This window comes from Acartia tonsa, chromosome 9, assembly GCF_053477335.1.
Source record: "Acartia tonsa isolate MP-2025a chromosome 9, ASM5347733v1, whole genome shotgun sequence".
Classification (NCBI taxonomy): Eukaryota; Metazoa; Arthropoda; class Copepoda; order Calanoida; family Acartiidae; genus Acartia; species Acartia tonsa.
This window is the reverse complement of record NC_137268.1, coordinates 46,751,956-46,761,670: the sequence shown is the minus strand read 5'-3', so window position 1 is coordinate 46,761,670 and position 9,715 is coordinate 46,751,956. Positions and strand designations below refer to the sequence as shown.

The 9,715-nt window shown below is 32.3% G+C and overlaps 1 protein-coding gene and 1 long non-coding RNA gene across 3 annotated transcripts; one reads left to right on the top strand and one right to left on the bottom strand.

Moving 5' to 3' along the window:
* Window positions 1-5,164: 5,164 nt before the first annotated feature.
* LOC145329089 (uncharacterized) lies at window positions 5,165-6,259 on the bottom strand. The gene is made up of 2 exons (XR_013882764.1): window positions 5,991-6,259; window positions 5,165-5,559 (listed from the first exon to the last, which is right to left on the bottom strand). It is a non-coding gene; the product is annotated as an uncharacterized LOC145329089 (long non-coding RNA).
* A 144-nt stretch (window positions 6,260-6,403) lies between these two features.
* Window positions 6,404-9,166, top strand: LOC145329088 (uncharacterized). Of its 2 annotated transcripts, XM_080173111.1 has the most exons (3): window positions 6,404-8,088; window positions 8,438-8,764; window positions 9,017-9,157. In XM_080173111.1, exons 1-2 carry the CDS (start codon window positions 7,934-7,936, stop codon window positions 8,742-8,744), a joined length of 462 nt encoding a protein of 153 aa, XP_080029237.1. In that variant the 5' UTR covers window positions 6,404-7,933; the 3' UTR covers window positions 8,745-8,764; window positions 9,017-9,157. The 2 variants fall into 2 exon arrangements, with proteins under 2 accessions (XP_080029237.1, XP_080029236.1); XM_080173110.1 differs by having other exon boundaries at window positions 6,405-8,088; window positions 8,438-9,166.
* The last annotated feature ends 549 nt before the right edge of the window (window positions 9,167-9,715 follow it).

The window sequence follows — 9,715 nt, the reverse complement described above, 5'->3', positions numbered from 1 at the left end:
TAGTTTTTGACCAAAACTGTATGGTTTATATTGAAAAGAGTGAAGCGATCGTTTTTTTTAACACCCTTTATATAAACTATTTGTTATGTATCTATCTATTTACATACGTACAAGATCTAACCATTTATTAAGCTATCTTTCTATAATTTTAAGATTCCCGTGGGGCTTTATCAGAGTTATATATGAACCATTTGGTATCTATCTATCTACTCTTTAATCAATTTGTCCGTTTACGTCCGTCTGTCGGACATGCTGCAAAAGACAAAGATATTTATATTTAGAAAGGTTTTGTGATTTTATACTTTTTAACAGTCACATATTCTCAATCTTTTTTAGTTATTTTATAAAATCTGCTCTATTACTAACATTATCCAGTTTGTCCATCTATAATTTCTTTGTGCTTCGCTACTTATGGATGTTGTCATCCTTATTTTATAATCAGACCAAACCATATCAATTTAGAAGTATGTAATTCAAACTTTTCTTATTTATCTCTGTATCCATCTATAAGATAGGTTGAATTTTATGATTCCCCTGGGACAAAACAGGTCTATTTTTCTACTCAACCTTTCCTTATCATTTAGAAAGTAAGACATTTTATCAGTGGGGAAGAGGGAGAAAGACTAAACAGATCTTGGACAAAGTAGCTTCGGACAAAGTAGCTTCGGACAAAGTAGCTTCAGACAATGTAGCTTCAGGACAAAGTAGCTTCAGGACAAAGTAGCTTCAGGACATTTACTTAAGAAAAGTAGCTTCCTAAGAAAAATAGTCTCCAATATGGCCGCAGCGTTCGGCCCCCTGGCCTGCCTAGCCGCGGGCGCTCAGCCCCCTAGCCTATAACCTAACCTAACCTAACTTTATGTTAGCCTGAGAACATTTATTTAAGAAAAATATCATCAACTGATAATACATAGTTGGTTTAGGATTTCGTAGATTTGCAAAAAGTGGTTGATAGATTTTTACAATTTTGAATATTGTTTTTACAATTTTTTAATTAGGTTAGGTTAGGTTAGGTTATAGGCTAGGGTGCCGAGCGCCCGCGGCTAGGTAGGCCAGGGGGCCGAGCGCTGCGGCCATGACCATTATTAACAGAGGAGGCTACTTTCCTAAGAGGCTAATTTGTCTTGAAGCTACTTTGTCCTGAAGCTACTTTGTCCTGAAGCTACTTTGTCTGAAGCTACTTTGTCCGAAGCTACTTTGTCCAAAGCTACTTTGTCCAAATTCCGACTAAACTACATAACTTTTGTGTCACTGGGGAAGACGATTCCCTTTGCTCCCATATCTTTTGAAGAGATTTTCTTCCCCCCTTCCCTTTTTCTTTTCCCTTTATAGGACGTCATATGAATCATCTTCCTCAAAAGTGACACAAAAAATATGTAGTTTAGTCTGTCTCGAGAAGAGGACAATGGATTAAAATTATATTAGTACCCAAAGTTTTATACATATTGGACATAGGGTTGGCGGTATGGGGTGTTTACCCTCCTTAAACTTTGATACCCATCATTTACCCCCCTTCTTCCACATATTTTTATTTTATTAAATTGGTAGGTTGGTATAATTCTTGCAGTTAAGGATATAAGAAGGGGTGGGGTTCATACCCCCCCCCCACCTTAAAAAATATATGTTTCGTTTTATTTCAGTCTTTTAATAAATTAAAGATATTTTTGCCATACGAATTCTTTTTCTCCTTTTTTCTCCCTCTTTTTAAATATATCTCCTTGCTTTTTATCTATAGAATTAACTTAAATAATAATTTTTGTAAATGATGCAGCTAAATTTAAATTTGAGTTGTTTTGAGAAAATGTTACATAAAAAGTTTGTACATGTAAGAATATCGATTTTAGATATCTTTACATCTCATAATATAGTTTCTTTCAATTCAGTATAACCAGAGGGGTATTATAGATTCTATCAGAAACATTTAGAATCTAGAAACCAGGGGGGATATTCGCGAAATTTTATCTGAAATGTTAAAGTTAGCTAGTTGCTTCGCCTTAGGCTGTAAAAAATTCATTATAAATTTAGTTCTTGTTGAGAAAACATGATTTTAAGGGCTGTTATTAAAATAGACGTCTTTAACTCTAGAGCTCACCTAAGTAATGAGCACCCATTCATTACTAAATTTGTATGATAGTCTGTCCTATGCTATATGGTGGTAATAAAGTTATATTTATCCTTTTTCAAGTTTGGTTAAAGTTACTTTAGTATAGGTTTCGTGATTTTAAGAATTAAAAAATAAACTAGTTCAGTTTGCAGTAAAATGTTATTGGCAGTAGGCAAGGCGGGCAAACGGCTTAACATAAATTCTATATTTGCAAATTGACAATTCCATCAAAACATATCTACAAATTAATTAATTGTAGCTGCAAAACCAAGACTTGTTAACTTATCCCAGGTTCTACGAAATACCAGAAAAAAAAATCGTTTTACCAGAAAAGTGGTAAAGCTGGTCAACCTGGTATAATATACCAGTTTCGTGGTAAATTTTACCAGCAAAAATTTTAGCCAAAAAATTAGTCAAATTTTACCATTTTTTTTGTAAAATTTGACGAAACAAAAAAACCCGTTTTTTGTGTTTTAAATAAAAAACAGCTCTTCATAATCAGTTGTAGTACTTTAAAATAATGACTTTTATACAATGAAGCCTAAATTTAAATTTTTTTTTTTTTTTTCAATTTTACCACTTTTGGAAGTTTTACCAAAAATGTGGTCAATTTTACAACTCTATTTTTCAGGTTAAGTCCGAATTTTCGGACTTAGACAAAAAAACACAATTTGGTCAATTTTTACCAAAAAGTTGGTAAAATTTGACAAGGTATTTTTTTAGGCTAAGTCCAGATTTTTGGACTTTGCCAAAAAAAATGAACTTGGTAAAATTTGACCAACTTTTTGGTAAAAATTGACAAGGTAAATTTTTAGGCTAAGTCCAAATTTTTGGACTTTGCCAAAAAAAAAAACTTGGTAAAATTTGACCAACTTTTTGGTAAAAATTGACAAGGTAAATTTTTAGGCTAAGTCCAAATTTTTGGACTTTGCCAAAAAAAAAAACTTGGTAAAATTTGACCAACTTTTTGGTAAAAATTGACAAGGTAAATTTTTAGGCTAAGTCCAAATTTTTGGACTTTGCCAAAAAAAAAAACTTGGTAAAATTTGACCAACTTTTTGGTAAAAATTGACAAGGTAAATTTTTAGGCTAAGTCCAGATTTTTGGACTCTGCCAAAAAAAAAAACTTGGTAAAATTTGACCAACTTTTTGGTAAAAATTGACAAGGTAAATTTTTAGGCTAAGTCCAGATTTTTGGACTCTGCCAAAAAAAAAAACTTGGTAAAATTTGACCAACTTTTTGGTAAAAATTGACAAGGTAAATTTTTAGGCTAAGTCCAGATTTTTCCAAACAAACATCCTTCTACTTAATGATAAAAATCGCAAATAAAATATAATGAGGAAATATTCAGACCTAATACTTTCCAAACAAACATCCTTTTACTCAGCACTATTTGCTTTCGTTATATGGAATATGAAATTAATAAAATATGATGATAATGATTTTATTTAGAATTTATTTCATATTATAACATAACAGGTCATATAGATATTATCCAGGTCAATACTGAAACTACAAAAGATTGGCATCCAAGATAACAACAGTCTACTACTGATGCCTAAATGTCGATTGATAACAGTGCCACCTGGAGAGGTAAATTGTAATGCTGCTTTTATGGAGATTAATGTACTGAAGAACAATCAGGCAAGTCTCCTACCTGGAGGTACTCTGACTATTTGGCTGGAAGTTATAAAACCTGGACCTGAAAGTGCAGTATCCTGTCTCTCTGGTGACCTGGAGAATTGTTTTGAGGATCCAGAGTTTACTGATTGTTTGATAGAAACTAGTACCTCCAAATTAAAAGTGCACAAGTTTATACTTGCCTCAAGATCTCCAGTATTTAAGGTAGGTTTTTCCATTCTTACTTGTTAATTAAATTCTTGTCAATATTTTTAGGTAAATTTTTAGGCTAAGTCCAGATTTTTCCAAACAAACATCCTTCTACTTAATGATAAAAATCGCAAATAAAATATAATGATGATAATGATTTTATTTAGAATTTATTTCATATTATAACATAACAGGTCATATAGATATTATCCAGGTCAATACTGAAACTACAAAACTTACTAGTATCGTTTCTGTAAATAACATTTTTTAGAATTTTAGCTTGTGGAATGTTTGGAGCTCTCGAGTAGAACTTAATTAATAAACACCGATTGGGCGGATTGTAATCAATACGCTTTATATGTTAAAGTCAATATTTTTTAGAATTTTAGCTGTGGAATGTTAGGTGTCAACATTGTCGTCATAATAAACACTGATTGTAATCAATACGCTTTATTTAAGTTAATTTTAACTGACTAACAGAATATTCTCTGTTCAACATTGATCGTCATAATAAAACTTATTAGTATCGTTCTGTAAATTATTTGTTAATTTTAACTGACTAACATATTTTAACATATTTTCTCGGTTCAACATTGTCGTTATAATAAATAATGAAATTTTTTGTATAATCTGTGACTGTTACATGTTGAGATGGAACTCTAGTTGTTCTCCATGGAACTGCAAAGCTCCACGTACTTCAAAACTGGTTCAACTCCAAAATCCTGAAAAAGAATATTCATTTTTAAATTAAGCAATTAAAGGATTAACAAATCAAAAAGGCCTTACAAAAAGGAAAGTTAACGGTTTTGGGAAAATTTCATGGAGAAAGTAGATACAGCTTGTGTATGTGCCTGCTTATTAGAGAAAGTTTAATTCAGTTATCAATACATAACCAGACTGAGAGAAACTAAGAATGTCTTATAACGGGAATTTGGAGTTATGGTATGAATTAAATAGTCGTATGTTAGTACTAAGAGAGAGTCTAGAGATTAGAGCCAGAACTGACAATGTCGAGATCCAGAGGGAGGTTTGTAAGAGGTTATATCAACATGGATGGATTACTACACATCTTAATCGCTGCCGTCCTTCCCCTCTGCTGCCCGCCGCTGCCCAGGCTGCCGAACTGGCAGCTGTTCTTCACGAAGTAAACATGCACGAGGATGAATGTAATGCTGTTTAGATTTTAATAATATCCTGAATGTACTGTTTCAATAATATAAAGTAGTAAAATCTAATTTTAAATAGCTACCTATCTAGTACATTATTTTTATGTATTAACTTTTGTCTAACCAGTTTAATATCTATCTAATAAATTTAATAATAGCTTAATTGTTAATATAATTTAGTATACAGTTTCATAAAGGTAGTTCGATGTGTGTCTGTGTATATTAACTTCATATTTGTTATGCTTGTATACATGGAAACTACCTTTTGGGGCCGAGGTGTTGCCGTAGTTGCGTGTAGGATTATTCCAACTATCTTTTATTACAAATAATTAAACACTTACTTTTAACGGATGAATTTCTGATGGCAACAGCTTCATGTTGGTGCAAGAAATGTTCCACGGTCGAATTGCGGTCAGCTTATAATCAGAGAATACACCCAGCTGTGTGCAAAGCTAAACCTGAAAAAGAATATTAATTGAAATATAATTTATATATATTTTTAATATTATTTTACATAAAACACATCTTATAATATCTTTCTATTAAGGGTATAAAACTTCGTTACGCTTAAAACAATCATAAACCTTAAAGGGCGAATATAGGTTGGATATAATATGAGCTTATTTCAAAGGTGCTATTATATAGATTATAATAAATAATTTAAAGATAATGACATATCTAATTGTATTAGTCTGTTTACAGCTTATAAAACCTGTCTAACTCAAGATAATATTATGTAATTAGTGTGGTTCCCTAAGAACTCAAACACTCTACCGGTATCACACAAGGCTTCGTAGCAAGGTTGAATTAAAAAGGTTTCGTTAAAGGATAGTCTTAATAACATGGCCTAAAATATCCATGTTCTTATTAAAATTATTTTAACACTTACTTCTATGTAAACCATTCACTAATTGCAGCGCCCATATATTTTCTCACGAATCTGATTCCTGGTTAAGTCTGAAAAACAATATTAATTGAAATATAATTTGTTAATATTTCTATTATTATTTATATATATTAATAGTAGAATACTTTAAATATTAAGAATAGGATAAAAAGTCGTTCTTATATCATATATCAAAAAGGTTTAAAAAATTATAAAACAAACAGTTTATCGAAGCAGCTTAAAACCATGCGTAAGGTCCTAAATTATATTGATTTTTTATTACATTATTTAAACACTTACTTCTATGTGAGCCAATCTTTAATTGCAGCGCCCAAATAGTTATTTCTGATGAATCAGTGTTGCTGAACCTGAAAAACAATATTCAATTTAAATATAATTTATTAATATTTCTTTTACATTCATATATATTAAACCCGGATTATTTAATATTAAGAATAGGATAAAAAGTGTTTCTTAGATCAAATCAAAAAGGTTTAAAAAAGGCTTAAAACAATTATCCTATTATATAAATATATTAATATTGTTCTCTTTTACAACGAAGCTTTTTATTTATTTTAATCTATAGCTGAAACTCAAATTAAAAATAGGATGAGGCCTCGACTTTTCTCTTCCTACTTTAAGTGCCCCTAGAGGCTTCTAAGGGGCATAGCCGCTAGTAAAACTTAAACCGTTAATCGAAGGCAGCCTAAAACCGTACGCTCAAGGTCCTATATTATTAATGTTTTTATATTAAAATTATTTAAACACTTACTTTTACGCAAACCACTCTTTGATTGCAGGGTCCATATACTAACAGCCAAGACTGAAGGTGGACACGTACTTTTTTAAACTTCTGACTATCATCTCTTTGATTGCAGGGTCCATATATCAACACTAACAGCCAAGACTGGTAGACAAGTACTTTTTTAAACTTCTGAATATATAGCTCTCTAGGAGTTCTTAACTGACATTCATATAAATCTTGTGACATGGACCATCTCCTGTCAATCATACTTGGATATAACACGTATTTTCTCTAAGAGACTTGAACTATAACACTCATTGTTTACAATAGTTTTCAATCGGTATAGCGGCATTCATGCACATGCTCTGTACAGGTATACAACTTTATATTGAAAAATATTTCTTTTATATCCATTGCAATATATTTTTTTATATTTTATCGATGATATTTCATTTAAGTCATTGCCAAAAATATATTACATTCACATTAAAAAAAATTTACATTTATTTAACTTTCGTAACCCTGTTTTCAGATGATAAAATCAACGTGCTGGACAAAGTTGCCAAACTTTAAAAAACACCTTATGTATATAATATCATTTTAATATTTTACCGGTTAATTAATTAAAACTGCATAACTTATATAATTCATGAAATGTTATTATTCGTTGCAATTTTACGATTAAAAATATAACTGTCTTGCAAAGTGTTTTGCCACCTATTCAATCTGTATGTTGGCAACCGTAACTTTCCATCGGCGCAATAATTCAACTGGACTATATGACTACGGTGCATTTTTGTATTTTAGTAATCATTTTTAGTGAAATTACAGTGAATTAAGACGTTAATATGTATCATTCTGTTTTATAATTCAAATTTTATCATTAATTATTGAAAATTCTTTCTAAAATATTCTTCGTATTCGTTTTTTCTCCCATTTTTGGGACTCTTTTTAGCTTACGTAATATACAGGACTTTTTTAAATGTAAAATTAATAAATATATGTCTTGCACCGTAGTATAAACGGATTGTCGCAAATATAGGAGTACAATTATAAGAATGAAACTACTTTTTTGGCCCAGAGGTGCCGGAGGCACTGGCTAAAAATAACTGTTTTTAATCTTATGCTTTTAGATTTTTATATTCGTAGAAAACCATGCATATAATACGATATGCTAGTTACCTAGTTTTTTGGCGTATGAATGAGAACACCTGTTCCTATCCACCGGATTCGAATGAATACGAGCTATTTTTATTTTGTAATTTTTTATTTCTTAAATATTCTACCTTTTCAGATAGTTCTGAATAACAGGCTATTCAAGTTAATCACCTGGGTACGCGTACATCATAATAACAGGTATGGGTGTATATTAGCTGTATAAGATTTATTTTTTTTCTCCTGCTACAAAATTTGTTCTAAATAAATAGGGGGGGGGGGGGAAGTTTTGACACATTTGCGTAAACAGGGAGTATAGGCTTTATCTTTGGACTGAGAGTATAGGTTATTAGGGATAAAATCATTCTTATATGATGAATTTTCCCAAGTTTTAATATTTTTTGGATAGGCCTCCAGGTTCCGGAGCTCCAGGCCTTCTCCCCCCCCCCCCTTGTTTAAGGACAAATAAAATACCGGAAAGTTAAAAAACATTAATCACACCCCTCCCAAAAATAAACAAGACAAACAAAATAATCATTCCTCAAATTAGGATGGATCCATACCAATACCACGAGCTGCATGACAGATGGGACGCCCTCATGGTTAGGATGTTGAGACTCTTCTCCAAGCTAAATATTCGAGTTCAAGAAGAATCATGTGGCATTGATGACGCTGTTGAAATAGTAAAACTGTTATACCATCACGGTTGGGTAGAGACACACTTAAAGAAGATTGAACCTATGCCCGAGAATCTCTACGAGAACGAGAGACCCCGCCTGGATGATACCGAGAGACGTGTCATTGACCATGAAGCCGACTGTGCACCTTTCCTCACCAACGTCAGCCCTTTTTTCTAAATAAAACCCAGAGTAACAAGGTAAAAACTACGAAATTATTGCAGGGGTGTATATTCTGCTCCGGGGGGGGGGGGAGGGGAGGGGGAAAAAAGAAATAAGTGGATCAATGATGGAAGTTGCTTCAAATCACCTGCTCTTGTTCATGGCTAGTTGTCTTTTGTAGCAGGGGAAAAAATTGTTTTTAACCAAAAAATGTTTCAGAATTCTTTGAGTTTCTTCATTAAAAAACGCTTTAGTTTTCTCATTTTTAATTCAATGTTCTTTCCTTTCAGGGAAGAGAAAGGAGAAGCTAGGAGAAGCCGAGCTCGCCGCCGGCGATTTCATCCAGCCTCCGGATATCCATGCTGAAAGCGAATTTTAATTGTAATTTGTGGCGTTATCCTCTTAGAAAATTTTGTTTGTATTATTTAACTCCCCATCCCCCCCCCCCCCCCCCCAAACTAAATTGCTGGGTTAGGTTAGGCTAGGTTAAGTTATACGGCTAGGTAGAGGCCAGGGGCCGTTTTTCTAGGGGGGGGGGTATTTCCTAAGAGGATAACATCAATTTGTTCTTTCAGAACATTTACGTTAACCTCTCTTTGATTGCAGCGCCCATATATTTAATATAATTAAGTACCCATGGTGACAGTGATCGAGCCCCACTGGTCGTGCAGATATATAATTTCCTGCATATAAACATTAATAAACATTATTTACCCCTAAAGCCGACGATTACGTATGCACGTGTACAGTTTTTTAAGCTTCTGGCTATAGCTCTCTAGGAGATCTTAATTGATATGTTTTATTTTTTGTTTTTGTTTTTTGATATTTTTGTTATGTTGTTTTTTATTATTTATTATTATTTATTTTATAGCAAATTAACAAATTTTCTGGGTTCAACATTGTTGTTATAATAAAACTCCATGCAACTGCAGAATTCTGCAAAAGTCACGACCAGTGGGGCTCGATTATATATGCGTTCGTCGGCTTTT

Excerpts from the sequence above, each read along its gene's own strand:
- LOC145329088 (XM_080173110.1), top strand. The coding sequence starts at position 7,934 with ATGAGAACACCTGTTCCTATCCACCGGATTCGAATGAATACGAGCTAT. Across the intron at positions 8,089-8,437 it reads CGCGTACATCATAATAACAG|GATGGATCCATACCAATACC; the intron begins GTATGGGTGTAT and ends TCCTCAAATTAG.